The sequence below is a fragment of the Podarcis muralis genome, chromosome 4 (assembly GCF_964188315.1).
Source record: "Podarcis muralis chromosome 4, rPodMur119.hap1.1, whole genome shotgun sequence".
Taxonomy (NCBI): Eukaryota; Metazoa; Chordata; class Lepidosauria; order Squamata; family Lacertidae; genus Podarcis; species Podarcis muralis.
The window spans coordinates 20,732,364-20,750,645 of record NC_135658.1 but is presented as its reverse complement, the minus strand read 5'-3'; the positions used below and the strand labels follow the sequence as shown (position 1 = coordinate 20,750,645).

The following is an 18,282-nucleotide window of genomic DNA, read 5'->3' as shown; positions in this document are numbered from 1 at the left end:
ATATATATATATATATATATATATATATATATATATATATATATGTGTGTGTGTGTGTGTGTGTGTGTATATGTGTGTATATATGTATATATATGTGTGTGTGTGTGTGTATGTATATATTCCTCGAATATTTTATCATTTATGCGGGGGGGGGGAATGTTGTGGGTTCTGTTTTTGCCCATATATATAGGCAAACACACGCACATATACTGCATATACGTTTGTATATGTGTTTGTGTATACTCACACACATACATATGTATATATATAAGCCTAACCAGTGCTTTTTTTCTTAAAAAAAATTGTTTAGGGGCACTCTCATTTTGACTCAAGAAAATCACCATTTTATAGTTCAAATCAGCAAAAACAAATACAGTAAATGGACAAAAGTACAAAGATTCACAAAATGTTTAGGGGTATGCGTACCCCTGCGTCCCCCCAGAGAAGAAAAAAGCAATGAGCCTAACCACCTCATTTGAGGTTAGGCTGATATATAGGGTTGCTGTGGGGATTAAAAGAACAGGGAGAGAAAACCTGGTATGCCACCTTGTGCTCCTTAGAGAAGGGAGGGATATAGAAATGTAATGGATCAGCTGTGGAATAATTTTTAAAAATAAATCAGGTAAGGCTTGACTGGCCCCTACCCTTCTTTTGTGTGTGTGTAAAAATAAATACATATACATATATCATTGTCACATTTATATGCATGGGCGTAACCAGGATTTATGTTGGGGAGGGGCAGGCTTCATGTTAGGGGGGCAGAACATTAGTTACTTAAGTATTTGTCTTGATTTTTTTTGGCTATGTCACCACGTTTTTATATTTATAGTACTATTTATACTATATAGTCCTTCTAGTACTCCAGGGCAGCTCACCTGCGTGTTGGACTAGATGACCCTCAGGGGTCCCTTGCAACTCTACAATTCTGTGATTCTAAGTGAAAACTTGCAAGGTACAGTAATACGTATTGCAGAAATACGATATTATCAAAAGGAGTGGGGGGGGTTAATATAGTAATAGTTTCCAACTCAGAAAGGGAAAAACCTGCCTAAACAAAAAGGGGCAGTTGTTTGCTGAGATTCCTGCCTTGGAGGGAGTTGGGCTTCCGGTCCCTTCAATTCTATTATTCTCCCTGCTCATTTAATCCCAACAGCAACCCTGTTAGGTGGTTAGGCTGGGAGGCAGTGACTGGACCAAGGTTCACCCAGTGAGCTCCATGGAGGAGTGGGGATTTGAACCCTGTTCTCTCCCAGGTCTTAGTTTAAGACTAACCACTATGATACACTGGCTCTCAGGTGTGACTGTGGGTAGGCAAGATGTCCCCACCCTCATTGAGCCTCTGATATACAGAAGTGCTCCGCTAAGGCAGCCTTCATCAGCCTGGAGCCCTCCAGAAGTTTTGGACTACAACTCCCATCAGCCCCAGCCAGCATGAGTGCTGGTGCTGGCTGATGGGCACTGCAGTCCCAAGACATCTGGAGGGCGTCAGGTTGGTGAAGGCTGCCCTGAGGTACCAGGGACCTAAGCCATTTCTTATTGAGGTCAGTGGCGTTTTTTGTTCCTGTGAGTTAGTGCAAGCTGATCTGTATATTATTTCCAGATGGTCAGAGTCTGAAATCAGTAGTTAGGATTTTGTGCTGTTTTCTCCCCAAGAACAGGGATTGGTAGCTGGCATCCTGTGGGCTGAATTTTCCCTGGCAGCCTTCTCTTTCTCTCTACACTTCTTGAAACAGCATGGAGAAAGGGAAAGAGGAAGACCTGAGCATGTGCGAGGATGGAACGTAGAGAAGGTAGAGGGGAGGAAGATCCGTAGCAATTCAGATAGTGTGAAGAAGAGATGAAGAGAGGAATGGTGGAGGGGGAGGGTGGGCTTTCTGGCAAGCCGTTTTGGGGATGGGGGGTCTCCAGAAACCCCTTCAATGTGGTCTGCTCCAGGTGGCTAGATGCTATGGCCTGGGCAAAGATCTGATGACACTGGCAAGCCATATAAAAAAGGAGCCCTGCACTTCGTCCTGCAGAACATTGGCACTGATCCAACCCTCCCAGAACAGTTATTTTCAGATCTTAATTAAGTAGCAACTGCTTTATGTCAGCAATATTTGCTTTTAGGATCAAATGATTTTATGCTTTACAATGGCTTGGGGGATTAAAGCAGACATGGGTTACATAAAATTTTGTGTAAGTTTTCTGAAGTCCGGGCATAAAAGGGTTGGCTTTCTGGCTAATGTTTATGCTGTACACATTCCTGAATTCTTAACTCAAGACTTCATCAGTTAGTGGACAGTCTTTTCCAAGGCAGTTTGAAATTCTTCGAAACCTTTTCCTTTCTTCAACTCAGAGATGATCCATCTCAGTGCATCCTCACTGATCTTCCTAAATATCATATTTTTCATTGGGGCTGATACTGTGTTTGGTAATGCCAAGCCATGTTCTGCAATGGTAAGGTTTGCAATGTATTGCCTTGATAAGATGAAGGAAATCCTGCTTTCAACATGTTTTTGCTACGGAGGGCTATTGTGTGTCTGTAGAGTGCAGTTGTATTTCTATTGAAAAGACCCTGCTGAAACTATATTAATGCAACTAACATAGTAAATGCAGTGGCTTGCCTAGTTGAAAAGATAGACTGAAGTCCCCACTAAAGTTACTGAGAGTTTTTTCATTAACGTCTGTGAAGGCAAGGCTTTTTATAATAAAAGTTGAACTTGGAGGCATACCTCTTCACAAATAGTAAATGGCCTTTGCAATTTTTGGATCGTCTTCTAAACACACATACACTACTGTAAATACAAAATAACATCATTTGTATTTATTTTACTTGTGTCATGGGGCATTCTGATCCTTTATTGCAATACATCTAGAGGTTCTCAATGGGTTTTTGTAGAAAGTTTTGAAAAACATTTTTAAGGGAGGATTACATATCATTGTTATAATGTTTCTGGCCGTGTGTGTGTGTGTGTGTGTGTGTGTAAAACCCTACAGCTCTAGGTTACTTAACCAACATCTGGTTATGTTATTGCTATTTTGTCGAGGGTCAGTTTGTAATTGATGCTAAAATCTTATACCCACTTACCTGGGAGTAAGCCCCATTTCACTTAATGTGAGTTATTTCTGAGTATACATGTATAATAGGATTGCATGTAAGGCAATTTCTTGAGCTTCATTCTCACCTCAGTTCTCTAATTACTTAACACTGTTTAAAATCTGCATAGTTGGCTGCTTACAGTTCTTTGCCCTTAGTAATTGCTTTATTCTTATGATGTTGCTCCTGCCAGAAGGGGAAGATACTGTGGGAAAGAGCTGTAGCTCAGTTTGTTCATACCTTGTATACAAAAGGTCTCAAAAGGTCCCTGTCACCTCTATGTAGCACTGAGGGGGAAAAACAAGCCTGAAAATTCTGGAGAGCTGCTGTTAGACACTGTGTAGACCATGGGTAGGCAAACTAAGGCCCGGGGGCCGGATCTGGCCCAATTACCTTCTAAATCCATCCCACTGACGGTATGGGAATCAGCCTGTTTTTACATGAGTAGAATGTGTGCTTTTATTTAAAATGCATCTCTGGGTTATTTGTGGGGCATACAAATTCACTCTCCCCCCCCCCCCCTTTCCAAAATATAGTCTGGCCCCGCACAAGGTCTGAGGGACAGTGGACCAGCCCCTTGCTGAAAAGGTTTGCTGACCCCTGGTGTATACACTACTAAGCTATCTAGAAAAATGGGCTAACTCAGTATAAGGCAACTTTATAGGTTTTACTCCCTAGAGTGTTTAGGATTGTGGCCTTAAAGCAATAAATAAGTATATTTTGTTGGGGCTGCAGGAGAGCTGCAAAGAATACAGTCTAATCAGAACTATGAGCTGTGCTAACAGAATATTTCTTTATATGGGGAAGGAGAGGAATTTGAAGGAAATATTTGGAAAGCCAATGGCATTTTCTTCATTGCTTCAGGAAGTTCAACAGTTCAATATTTCCATTTTTAAAACCTCTCTCTTAACTTCTCATTTTTATGCTAAAATGGGAGCATTAAAACATCAGCATTTAATTTGTAAACTGGAAGGTACTGGCCATACAGCCCTGTGACTGAAAAGTCACACCCTGTGCTTTTAAGCTCTGTACCCTTAATTCAACACCTGAGGGTTGGCTGTGGGTTTTCTCATCATTCAATGAGGAGGAAAAAGCCCCCTTTTTTACTTTGTCAAGGGGCACTGTATTACGCCTTGTGCTCTGTGGCTGGGTTACATATTCCTGGAAATCACCTGGGTCAAACTGGGTAATACCCAATTATATAACTGCTGCAGAGATTTGCCGGCTCTTTTCTAAGCTGATCACATATTAAATAAGCATAAATGTGACAGTACTTTAGTCAGTATATATCACCCTGAATTTGGCTTGGTAATACTGGCAGCCAGTGCAGCTTTTTGGCTCCATGTGCTCCTCTATGCTGCCCCACTTAACAGCCTAGATTTCACAACTTCTGAACCATCTTATTCTGAGATGAAAATGTTTGCCGTCTTTTAAAATTACTGATAATCAAGAGCCTGCTTTATCTACATTCTGTAGAGATCTTTTCCCCCTTCTGTTTGGTATTCCAGGGTACTTTTGCCACAACCACTGTGGAAGAGGTAGCCAGTCCAGGAACAAAAAATAAATCTTCAGAAAATCCACAGGAGAAGAAAAAATGCCACGTGCCCTGTGATTTTCAAGCTAAAGTGTTAAGAGAAGAAAAACATTACATGTGTAGTATGTACTTTTGTATTTTAGAAACTCTTTCCTTTCATTCACTGTTGCAAGCTAACTTGGGTTATTGCTAAAATGATACGAATGATACGATATTGAACTTATTTGTATTTCGCTCACAGTATGTTAAGTTTATTTATTAAAAATAAATATACTACTTACCTATTTTCACTATATTAAGAAATTTACATAAATGCAATTAAAATGCAACAACACTCAGCAAAGCTTCCTAAAAAGTAGATAAAAATAAGATAAAAATACATCATAAGTGTAAATCACAATTAAAACTGAGCAGAGTGCAAAACTAAAAATTTAAAACTAAGGGAAACTGTGAACATACACATTTTAAAGCATTGGTTAAATATCATTAATATCTCCACCTCATGAGTAACCTGAGGGAAGGCATTTCAGAGGGTGGGTGCTACACTGAGAATGCCTACTTCCATGTTGTTGCTAAGTGGCAATGCACTGGTTATGGATCTTTGAAAAATCTTACCAGGCATAGGCAAACTCGGCCCTCCAGATGTTTTGGGACTACAACTCCCATCATCCCTAGCTAACAGGACCAGTGGTCAGGGATGATGGGAGTTGTAGTCCCAAAACATCTGGAGGGCCGAGTTTGCCAATGCCTGTTCTTAATGATTGCCTTGGTCCATACTGGGACTGCTAGATATCCTGATCCCAAGTTGTTTAGGATTTAAATATCAGTAGCAAAACCCAGAACTTGATTTGGTTGTCAATAGGGAGCTAGTGCAGATCATTCACTCAACACAGGTGTAATATATCTAAAGCTTGGTGGGGTTGGATGAGCACAGGGTGAAACAGTTCTAAACCTAGTAGGCTGAACATTTCCACATTTGTAATATAAATACTTCATTTCCTGCTGCAACTCTGGTTTGTTTCAGGAATTTTCTGCATCTACAAATGCAGACATTGATGTTAAGTGGTATGAACATGCAAAACTTGCCTTATTCCAGTTGTTGATCCACCCAGCTCAGTCCTGTCTGCTCTGACAGTAGTTCTTCAGGTTATCCTGACAGATTACTTTCTTAGCCCTGCTTATTGCAATCCTTTGAACTGGAGATACAAGGGACTGAGGTATCATCGTCTCCCCCAGCACCTTAAAACACTAAGCAATTTGATTCAAACCCACAAATCATCCAAATCTCACTTTTACAAAGAAGCTGATTTAGGGCCTAACTGTGTGTGACGCTAACGAAGTGCTGAGTAATCATGTTGGCTTAGAAAACAAAGAAACAAACATGGAGAAGCAGAGATTGTTTTCAACTTCGCAATGTGCAAGGAGAGGTGGTTTGAGGTTTCTCTCCCCAGCTGTGATCTCAGTAAATGTCTTCATACCACCATTATCTTTAGAAAGAGGAAAGTTCCCACTGATGTGAATGGGAGTTCCAACCTACTGTCAATTACTATAGCAGCGAGTTTGAGGAAGTCCACAGCTGGGGAGGGAAGGTTTAAACCTGCCCCAGCACTGCAGTGCTGATTGCTGTTTGTCCCCTGTGCCTGGCATTTAATTAAAAAGAAACCAACAACCTGATTGCTAATCACACAGATAGTTAGCACCACAGTTGTTAGCATCACATGTAGTCAGGCTTTTACCCTGCTTGAAATATTACCACACAACGCTAATTGCTGAAGAAAGCTCTGTTATGGGTCATTGCATTATTTTAGTACGTAACTTTTTAAATGACTGACGGTCTGTTTGCTTAAAGGGAACTTGCAGAATTCTCTAGTTGAATATGCAAGAAGTACCAAGAAGATGATACGGAACATGATGGATGATCACCAGTCTTCTCTCGATTATCTTTCCGATCAGGTATCAGTTATTATTTGCAGAATGCATTTCTTTCTGTATAGGACTAATTCTACTGAATGATCTTAATGTCAAAATCCAGTTTACAAACATAGTGAGCGCATGTCATAAGAACAGTTTGTCTTGCAACAGCAAGTATTTGGTTATTGTTTTCTGCACTGGGAAGAAACTACTTGATTTCTTACAGTGCCACAAACACCATTTTGGGTAGATATGAGGGAGCCATTAAGGTCAGCAAATATATTGTTAGCTTTTTATGTAGGACCCTCCTCAGATTTATTCTGTATGAGTCAGTGAATAGGTGGGAAATGGCAACTGTATTCTTAAAAATATGAATTATAAACCGTGTGTATGAGCTAGCTGCAGTTAAGCATTCTTCAGTCATATTGATTTTACTAGGAGATACTTAGGCTATTGTCCTCAGCTTAATTTCTAACTCCTGCTGAGCTCAGTGTTACTTCCTTCTGAGAAGTTTTTCTTAGGATTGCTCTATATAAAACATGCTTAATTGACCAAAATCAATGGGGTGTGCCACCAGATGTATATTCAGTATATTCAGTATATTTACTTAGAATTAAGCCCCATTTAGTAATTTTTCTTGGGATTGTTAGAAGTACCTAATTTGGGCTGAATTACATCCCATGTTAATGTTTGTTTCAAGGTTATGAATAAAAGAAAAGAAAAGAGGCAATGCTGGGCTTCCCTGAACATTAAGAATGGTTTAAAGTTTTTCTTGTGATCACACAGGTCAATGAACTGATGAGTCGGGTTATGATTTTAAACACAGAACTATCTAGAAAACCAATTGATGTATTTCCTCATCGAGCTGTTCAGTCTCACGGTAAATACTTTTTGCTTCCTGACTTTTTCCATTTCTCTTCTTGCTCCGTAACTCCTCCTAGTATGGCAGTGGTAGAAATAAGAAAGATTGGGGGTGGGGGAGTGGTTTGCCATTACTGATTTTGCAAAAACAAAAGTGTTTATTGATCATTTCATTGTTGAATTCTTTTTGTAAGTTGCTTTGAGAGTTTTTTTTAATAAGCGGTATATAAATTTTATGAAATAATAGCAGTAATAATAATTAATAAGAAGTAATAAATTATTTTTCTTTGCCATCCATCTGATTGGATATGAAGGGGAAAGACAGAAGTCGCTCCTTGTATTCAAATACATGCCAATGTGGACTACTCAAGTCTAATGCAAATGGGAAAATGCAGATTAACAGCTACATTATGCTCAAATGTGGGTAAACTAATTCTTTGGAATGGTACAATAATCTATGGGTGCAACTAATGTGTGTATGTGTGTGCATGCTTAACCTTTACCTACCAGTCACTTTGCCTAAAAGCCTGCGTTCCCTGTTCTTGTTTATATTCATATGGGTCGGAAACCTTGGCAGAGAGTCAAAGCCAGGGGGAGGCAGTTCAGGGGGAAAGTGACTGTCAGAGAAAAGGTTAACTCTGTTTCCTTTTTACAAAGTTGAACCTGAACTTCCTCTGGTAATGTTGTCTGCCAGGTTTGGATTGCAGCGATATTAAAGATACCATTGGCTCTGTTACAAAAACTCCAAGCGGTCTCTACATAATCCATCCAGAAGGATCAAGTTATCCCTTTGAGGTAATACAGATTTTTCATTTTTACTGTTTGCTTAGATTGTTGTTTCCCCCCTCTTCTTATGGCTGCATTAAAGCAGTCCCTGTCGCTTTAGCAGTGGTTTTAACACTTTCCAAGCCGCCGCCAACTGCCAATATTTTAAATCTGATATGGGGGGTCAGTTTGTTCAACTGGAAGTACTGTAACTTAGAGGAGAGGAAACATAGTCATTGAAATGTACTGACTGTAGCATGAAACATTGGGAAACAGATGAGTACAATGCGGCTGATTCACTATTTTTCATAGGCATTTCAAGTACCCTTTTTTCCAAACTAAAATCTAGCAGGTGTGGTTCAACTCCCATAGGAAAGAATAGCAATGTTGGCACTACGTATAATTTTTATAGCATGCCAGCAATCTTCGAAGTCTTAGGCAATCCTCTTGCTTGTAATTTTTCCCAGCTAGCAAACACCCTGAGAGACTACGGCTCTTGGGAAGCTTAGATGGCTGTACCATTTGAGCATCATGGTTTAGCCTGGGCGAAGGGAGAACTGCCACTTTCCTACAGACGAAAAGCTTACCTTGTGAGACTGACAGCTCATTAGCTATGCCAATTTGTTTTTCTTTGAGCAGTATTCCAAGGGCTCAGAGCTATCACTAGCAGTAGGTGGAAGAGCAGATATAGGGGTCCCAGGATTACCTAGGAGTAGCACACAACTACCCCAAGGAGCAGTCTTTGACTTCCTCTGCTGTTCACTAACTGACTTATACTGAATCATTAGGCCATGTAGTTTAGTCCTGAGTGACTATCCAGTTGGTATTGGTTTTGCAGGGTTTCAGACAGGAGTCTTTCCAAGTCCTTCCTGGAGATGTGCAGGATTGAACTTTTGCATGCAAAGCAGGTGTTCTGCCACAGAACTCCAGCCTTTTACTGTATGACCCTATCTCATTTGCCCACACAAATATAGGGGAAGACTAGGTCTGCTTATGGGAGCAAGAAATGCATTGTGTAAATTTGTCTCTTTGAAATTGAGGGGGCTTAATTATTTAACTATGTTTTATATAAGCTTGCTGATCTTTTGCTGAATTGCAGAATAACAGTAAATGAAATAGTAGTGATGCTTGTAAGAAAACGCTGAATTCATTTACAAATGCCAACAAGATAGAATACCTATTTGTCACAGCGCAAAGCTCTGTCTCTCCTTTTGTGTAGCCGACAAGAAAAATCATAAATACCAATGTGACATATTTTTTATATGACACTTTAACAGTAAAGACAAAGTGGCTGCCAAGGCTGCATTCACAGCCCCTGGATGGATAAACATGTCAGTTTCGGTTTCTCATTTTTCCATTCTTAAATTTGCTTCTCCAAATTTACACATCAGTTTTTTGATCCCCCTCCCCCCAAAAAAGTTCTCATGGAAATTCACCAGCATTTTAGTGTGGATTTCTGCTGATATGCACATTTCTATCTGCAGCTTTGCCTAATACACACATTTTTGCCTGCAGCTTTGCTTAATACACACGTTTTTGCAAAGCAATTTCCCTTAATATGTGTTTTTGTATTTTGTTTTCACTTATATATGCATTTATATGCACATATGAATTTTTGTACAGATTACTTGGCAGGAGAACTGCATTGCAAAATTCCAAGATGTTCAGATTTTGAAGGATAACCGTGTTTCACTTCTCATAGCGTTTTGGAAAGTGCGAATTAACAGAATCGAATTTCTCCTCAACCCCTATGGGAGAGAGAAAAAAGGGTTTAACATGGGGCTTTGCTTCTTAGCTGCACTATGATTTTGAAAACCAAGAATGCTGTCACAGCAGTGCACAGAATACTGTTCCAGAGATCTGAACTGGCCTGCCAAACAAACGCTCCCTCTTGGGATCAGTCTTGGTATCGTTGCTTTTGCCAGATCAGCCTTGTGTGACTAATAAAGACTTAAGAAAATGTGCTTTTGATTGTGCACTCCAGATCTTTAATTGGAGGACTATGTAGCGAGAACACAAGGAATAAAAGGTGGGCAAGTGTTTACAGGCTAAAGGAGTACTTGCAGAGTTACAACTGTTATTCAGAACTCACAATTAACTGAACTTTTAAAAGGCCTCTTTACAGAAACTCTAGCTAACTTCTCATTGGTACAAACCTGGCACTATAAAGGACAGGTTGGAAAGAAAGTCCTGCCACAAGAATGGAGGTGGTCTCTTTCCCATGGCCATTGTAGTGGCAGTGTCACAGTCGGATATGGAAGGTTCTGTCAATTCTGGTTCTCTCAATTTCTCATTTTTCCAATCTTAAATCCAGCTTTTTAGTGTGAATTTCTCCTAACATTTATATTCAGTTTTGACTAATGTACACATTTTTGCAAGCAATGTATTTTAGTATGTTATTTTCAGTGATATACTATTATTTATTGAATTTATATACCGCCTTATACCCGGAGGTCTCAGGGTGGTTCACGGAATAAAATCAAGATATAAAACCACAAAATACATAATCAAAATAAAAACAACAACCTAATAACCCCCCCTAAATTCATTTTAAAAGAGCATAGGATGTCAATCAAATGCACACTATAGTTAACATATCCATAGACCGTATTTTTCGCTCTATAAGATGCACCCGACCATAAGATGCACCTAGTTTTAGAGGAGAACAAGGGAAAAAAAATTCTCTCCCTCTCTGCGCAGCGCCTCTCCAGCAAAGCGGGAGGAGAAATAGAAGGGGCTGTTCTGGCTTCTGGGATAGCTGTGCAGCCTGCATTCACTCCATAAGACGCACACACATTTCCCCTTACTTTTTAGGAGGGAAAAAGTGTGTCTTATAGAGTGAAAAATATGGTATAATTTTTATTCACATTGCTTGGCTGAATTGCAAAATTTGGATAAGTGCAAATTTTGAATGATAGCTGTGTTTTGATTCACATATTATTTCAGAAAGTGCAGATTTGGTAGATTTGGGTTTAAATGTATACTGAATCAAATTTCTCCTCCATCCCTAGTCACAACCAATCTAAAGCTTTTTGAAGCAGATACTAAGAGAGCTGTCGGGGGGGGGGCAGAGTTCTTCTCTCGCAACTGCATCATAGGGCAAATTATGGTGCCCTGATATTGGTGATATTGCCATTGTGGGTATCCTGGAAGAAGCAAGGTGGGGAGAAGCGGGGAGCTCACCCCCACACCCCTCGCTTTGCCACCTAGGCTGCAGTCAGGACACGTTGAGTGAGCGAAAGGTTGTCAAACCAGTCTTACTCCCTCCCAACTTTGTAGGCGTGTTGCACTCAAGAAGCAAAAGTGGACAGAGCGACAAATGTAAATTTTACTTTGGTACAGTAGACTAGTTTTACACACACACATATATACACACACATCTCTTTATCTTCCATCCAGGGAAGCAAGAGGCACTATTGGACTACAAGGGTACATTACAGCCAGGAAAAACATTCAAGGAGGGTGTGAACAGAGATGATAAAGGGCATGGCCTGGGAAGAGCGGGTGTGGGTAAGGAGAGGGTTTAGACTAAGAGGAGTCCCACATCTGGCTCCCAGGCTTGGTTCCTCACCCCCGATTCAGTCTAACATTGTGGCCTGAAAAGAAAATGCTTAACATTCACAGTATCATTCCCATGGTGTTTTGTTTTTTTAAATCCTTACTTCAATTTTGTGCTTGCAGGAGTTAAATATATAAATCATGAAATAGTTTAGCATGCACTGGAGGATACTTTTGAAATAACTAAGATAATTAACTTCCATATTTCCTTTGTTAAAAAAAATAAAAACCTTTCCAGTGTTTAGGAATGACTGCCAATGTCTACAGAAGTTGAAGTCATCAAATAAGTAAAAATGTTTGCTTATGACACTGGCCGGAGATCAAGAACTAATGGAAAAACATGGTTATAGGATGTGTAGCAACTAAGGAGGAGGTTAAAACTGAAAATAAAATTAGGATTTTGAATTTTGGAGGGGGCCAGATGAAGACACTTCAGAACAGAGAAGGGAGAGGTGCAGAAAAGTCTGACGGCTCACTCTTGAATAGATGTTAAATTGCAGAAAAGGAAAAGCAGTTGCCTGCTAGAGGCCATTCACATGGAAAGCACACCTAATTCAATTGGAAACAGCATACACAAATGGGTGCCACATGTATGTCCCTCATTTCTGGTTGGTCTAGTTATCAGGACTGTGTACCTTTGCAAAAGCTGATATCCACCCACTAAGCTGTTTGGGAGAGGGCTGGATTTGGTCCAAACATCTCTCTCTTTCTTTTTCTTTTTCTCTTTCTCTCACACACTGTTAAAATACCCTTGCTCCGTTTATATATAACTATAGCAATGTTATCGACATCTAAAAAAGAAAATAAAGAAATTAGCTTTGAATCTATACACTCATTGACTAATATTTGACTCTAAGCCCCAGGTATGCATGCCAAAGGTGCAATCCCTGCAAGCTTCAGAAAAGCTTCTTTATTTCATACATATACATATACATATACATATACATATACATATACATACATATATGTGTGTGTGTGTGTGCCCTGTGTTGATAACATTGCTGCACCTAGCTTGAACAAATTATTTCCAATAATTTTTCCAAGACCTCTTTAAAGGGAAGGGGAAATGAGAAGAATTAGTGAACTCACTGTGAAAAACTGAAAGCCAATCTTTGTAGAAATCCATATTGTGTACAAATGTTAGTGTTTGCTTAATTTGGCCGGGTGTGTGTGTGTGCGGTGGGAATTTGCCAGCTTCTTTACAAAAAGATTTCACCACCATCATCTATATACGTTTCAGGTATTGTGTGAGATGGATTTTCGAGGAGGGGGATGGACAGTGATCCAGAAGAGAACTGAGGGGCTCGTTGAATTTCAAAGGACATGGTCTGACTATTTGACTGGATTTGGTGACCTTGAAGGTAGCAATTTGTTATTTGTTAGGACTTTTTTCTGGTTACTCCAGCTAGGGGCATACAAATTTGGTGTGTCCATGTTTGTTTTTGTCATTATATTTATATCACTCCCTTTCCTCCAAGTAGCTCAAGGTGACACACTTGGTTGTCCCCTTCCCATTTTATCCTTTCAACAACCCTGTGAGGTTGATTCTTCTTATTGGGTCTTATCCAGCCTGTCCCTCCCATCAACATGCAGCTCTAGGGAGTTCCGACAGCCTTCCCCAGCGATTTATAGTGACTCACATCTTGGAGACATTGAGCACACATCCAGAGTCCAGCAGAGATAAAACGCAGTCAGAGCTAGGCTGGGGTTGTGAACACGAAGCTCCTTTATTAAGCATAAGGCAGAACCAAAGAAAACATGTCTCCTCTCTCTGATCTTCCTCGGAGAGAAGTCAGAAATGAAAGCAACAACAAACGGAAACAGAGTACAGTAAACATCCACTCCCGTGATTCCAACAGTCGGTGCTGGAATGCATAACACAGACATGTGATGAATCAATCCTACACAATATCTGTACAGTGAGAGGAATAGAAACCCAACACATCTGAGAGTTAATAAGAGCGGAGGTCCTGAGCTGTATACCTGTGGGAAGTGGGGTATGATTTATAATGGGCGGGAGCCAGGCCTCCGAGAGGAACGCTTGTCATATCACCTGGAAAATACGCCCCCCCCGCAAGCTGCTTAGAAACTCAATGGATCCATTGGCCTCCAAGGGCAGAGCATCCTAATGGAACCATATCAAGCACAATACACTGATATTTCCCACTGTGTGTACTGAGCATTTCCCACTTCCGGGGTGACTGAGGGAGCAGATTGTTGTTCAGCTGAAGTTTCAGATCATTGTTTTGTTATGGTAGAAAAACTAAATAGATCAGATTGATTATGTAGCTAGTTTAATTCTATCAATATATAATTGTTTTTTAACGATTGTTTTAATAATAGTTTTTTCTGTGTTTTTAACGGTTCTCATTTTTATCTGTAAGCTGCCTTGTGTGTGTGTCAGAGGAAAAAGCCGGGGTATAAATCAATAATTAAACATAGCTTCCTTTAACTGGTTCAGGATTAATAGCAAACAGATTGAAGGTGTGTGTGTGTGGGGGGGAGGGATAAATCTTCACTTCTGTTCTTTTAGAGTTTTATTTTAATTCTGTTTACAGGGGAATTTTGGCTCGGCCTCCGAAATATTTTCCACATAGCAAACCAGAAAACAGCCAGCTTCATGCTTTATGTGGGCTTGGAGGCTGAAGATGACACGTATGCATATGCATCGTATGACAGTTTTTGGTTAGAGGATGAAGCGTGCTCTTTTAAAATACATTTAGGACGTTACTCTGGAAATGCCGGTAAGACTCAGACGGGAGCAGCAGTCTAACTTTAAAATGATAGGCTCTGCAAATGTGAAAATAGGGTGGCAAGTCAACAAATATAGACAATAAACTATAGAACATCTGCCAGGAGCTCCTGTGTCTTGGCTGGAGCAAGTATCATGATTTCAGAGGCACATTTTCCAAACTCTGAGATCACCGACATTGTCATGGCCAAGGTACTCAGCTCCCATATTACACATTATGGCTGCTTATGTGAACTGCCTCGGGAACCTTTTGCTGAGAGATGGTGTGTAAATCTGGAAAGGGAATAATTTAATCGACACTGGGGACACTGGAAGGGATTGCATGAGAACCCCCACACAGTTTACTGTATGTCTTTCTAGTAATGTAAGACTACATGTGTATATAGACGAATGTGAGCATCCATAATGTAGGACAGCCTTTGCCAACCTGACGTTATCCAGATGTTTTGGACTACAGTTTTCATCATTTCTGCTGATCATTGGCCACGTGGCTGGGGCTGATGGGAGTTAGCATTTATAGGGTGCCAGGTTGTGGAAAGCTAATATAGGCCAAGAATTGGAGCAAGCTGTGTTGCAAGCAGTTGCTAAAACTAGGATTCAGCCACCATTACTAATCCCTTGTTTGTTTCTTAGAGGAAAAGATAACTGAGATTTTACTGATAGCACGGAGCTAGGTGGTAAGGCAATGTATTAGGCCAGCTATTTCAGAATAATCTAAGTCAAAACCTTACACACAGTTTAGTTAATAGGCAGAATGATTTCAAGGCAAGTGAAGAGTTTACTTAAAGTCTTCTTTAAGACTCCACTGATGATGTTTTTTGGCCAGTCTAGAAGCCATAGGTGTTGCTGGGAGACTAGAGCAAACAAGTTGAGGCAGTCAAAGTCAAGCTGTGTATATTTTGATACTTAGCCACAGAAAGCCAGCTCATACTACAAGGGTAGTGTGTGAATTCTGGAAAAAGTTCCTGCTTAGGCTGTGGGAGTCCTCCAGTAGAAGAGTATTTGGTAGATGTTTCATAGGCACAAAGAGCTTTTCGGTGACATCACACATACTTCGCTCACAGCAGAAGTAAAAGTCAGTGTTAGATAATTCAACAGGCCACAGAAAAGAAAGTTGCCCTATAAATCTGCTTCCAGATATTGCTGCTAGGAGCAATTCATGAATGAAGCACTTCCTATTGTGTCTATTTAAGTGTAATATAGATTAGCAGAGACTTTCCCATCCTCTGCCTGAATCTGTGACGTGCAGAGGAAGTGCAGGAGAATGACAATTTATGTAAGAACATCACTCAAGATCATCATAAGAGTGTTCTGGACTGGGCCAATGGCCCATCTAGTCCATCATCCTGCTCTCACAGTGGCCAAGATGCCTAGGGGAAGCTCATAAGCAGGACCTGGGCGCAACAGCACTCTGCCCACCTGCAGTTTCCAGCAATTGGTATTCAGAAGCATTACTGCCTTCGTGGTTACTAGCTAGTAAGTATGTAGGGCCCAGGTTAGTCAGGACCTGCACTGTTAAATGCTTAATTCAGATGTGTTCAATTACTTTCCCCTATTTCTTTGTTCCTATAATTTAGGTGATGCATTTCGGGGATACAGAAAACAAGACAACCAGAACACGTCACCTTTTAGTACATTTGATATGGACAATGATGGCTGCAATCCAGCCTGCTCTCTCCAGGAGCAGCCCGTGAAGAGCTGCAGTAACTTTAGTGAGAAAACAGGCTGGTGGTTCAGCCAGTGCGGCCTTGCAAATCTCAATGGTGTTCACCGGGTCACAAGGAGGATGCTGGCAACGGGGATTCGGTGGGAAACCTGGACGGTGAATGACAAACCAGTCAAAATTAGATCGGTTTCAATGAAAATCAGAAGAACATATTTCAAATAACGGAACAATGCCTGACTTTCTGAAATTAGGCTGTCTGGTAGCTCATTTCAGACTGTAGCACGCAAAGTTTTAGTTTAGCAGTCCATTTCTAGAAATGTTAGAGGCATTTTGCACACCTTACTTTGCAACAGCACTTTCCAGCACAACATAATTATAATCCCACTATGTTGTAGCTTCTTTTCTAATATTTTCACTAAATACCTGGATGCCATTATTGGCTTAATCACAATGCCTTAAGCATCGATCTCTACAATTCCAGCTTGGTCGGCGTTGCCAATTGAGCCTTCTTTATCTTTAAAATGAGTCAACATAACTTAACATCTAGGATGTCATCCTAAGGGAAAAGGTTTGGAAGAAAGGGGGAGGCAGAAGGAGAGCATCTGCTTTGCATGCAGAAGGTCCCCTGTTCAATCCTTGCCATCTCAGGTGGGACTGGAAAAGCCTCTGTCTGAAACCCTGGAGAGCTACTGCCAGGAAGTTTAGACAATACTGAACGGCATGGACCAGTGCCCTGACTGGGTTATAATGCAGCTTCCTGTGTTCTTGGTATATCCATACCTGACTGCTTGCATTTGGGGATCTGATTTGGAAGGGAATCTTACCCACTGAAGAGTGATATGTGCCTGTTTTCCTCAGGCAGTGAGGCAACAGGGAGAAGGTGGTGTGAGTTGGGTAGAAGCCGCTTTTCTTCTGAGATGGCATATCAGGTACATGCATATTTATTCACAGAAAAGAAATCTGTTCGCTGGTACCACACTTGTTTGACCATTGTGCCAGATAGACTCAGATAATAGGAAATGTGCTTTAATTGGCCCCTTTGGGGCTAATTTCAGCCCCAGGAAAGGAAACCAACAAGGCTATTTCTCTCTTCTGGAAAGAAAATAAAAAGGAATCACTTAAGGGGTGGTGGAGGGTATTTTTTATTGTGCATCATAAAATTTCCTTCCCAAAGATTTCTGAAGCACTTACTTTTCAAAGATATACGGCTAAAATGGGCACACTTTTTCTGAGTGTTGACAGAACATGAATATTATTTCATTGTTTAAAATGCCCAGGTACTCGCTTATATCCAAAAAATTATGTCTCTTATCTTCCAAAAGGTACCACCAATTTGTTTAGGATTTTTGCCCCCGAGATATATGAATAAAACAGATGGTTGTTTTTTTAAAAAAAATCATTGAAGTTAGGAGCACTGATAGGGTTCATGCACAGTGCTAAGCCACCACACTGTTATTTTATATAATTATGCAAAATGATAGGGCTTGCTTTTCACATCATTATTTTCTGAAGTATAAAACAACTTGCTGCGGTTTGATTGAATGTTTCCCAGCAGGAAGGAATATTAACATTGTTCCCAATGTCTTTCTTTTTTTAAAAAAATGTTTTGTGTGTGTTTGAAACTTCTGTTTTGTGGAAATCTTAATAATAATAATAAAGTAATATAGCATATGTTCCTTTTTCTTCTCTTCCCCCACTCTCTGGGCAGTGTTGAGTCACACAACCCACGTTTGAGCAAATTTTTTGTGGGGGGGATTTCCTGACTTTCTCTGTGGGTATGGGGTGTTAACAGAGGGGTAGTACCTCTGGTGGGGAACACATTGTGCTCCTTCAGGGGTAGCTTGTCCACCCTTGGTCCCCATCCTGCCACTCAGCTCTCACCTGTGGCTCTTAGATGCTGTCAGCATGAGACAGCAGACACACCCTCTGAAATGGCTTTGGCTGGCCGGCTAAACCAGGTGAGGGTAGCAGATGGGTCTCAGACCCTCCATGAGTTAGGGACTTCCCCTGCATGCAAAGACAGGTGAATTGAGCGGACAAGACCAATAGTGGGTCCAATGGTCAAGAAGGCAGTTTCTGCACATTCTGTAGAGAGAAATGCGGGGCAGATGGGGCTCATTAACCTGGGAAGGTATCCCATCTAGGAGAAGGAAAAC

The 18,282-nt window shown here is 40.6% G+C and overlaps 1 protein-coding gene across 1 annotated transcript; it reads left to right on the top strand.

Moving 5' to 3' along the window:
* The first annotated feature begins 175 nt into the window (after nt 1-175).
* ANGPTL5 (angiopoietin like 5) lies at nt 176-17,717 on the top strand. Its single transcript, XM_028726137.2, has 8 exons — nt 176-2,439; nt 4,588-4,735; nt 6,463-6,566; nt 7,311-7,404; nt 8,080-8,180; nt 12,949-13,069; nt 14,267-14,452; nt 16,038-17,717. Exons 1-8 carry the CDS (start codon nt 2,341-2,343, stop codon nt 16,346-16,348), a joined length of 1,164 nt encoding a protein of 387 aa, XP_028581970.2. The 5' UTR covers nt 176-2,340; the 3' UTR covers nt 16,349-17,717.
* The last annotated feature ends 565 nt before the right edge of the window (nt 17,718-18,282 follow it).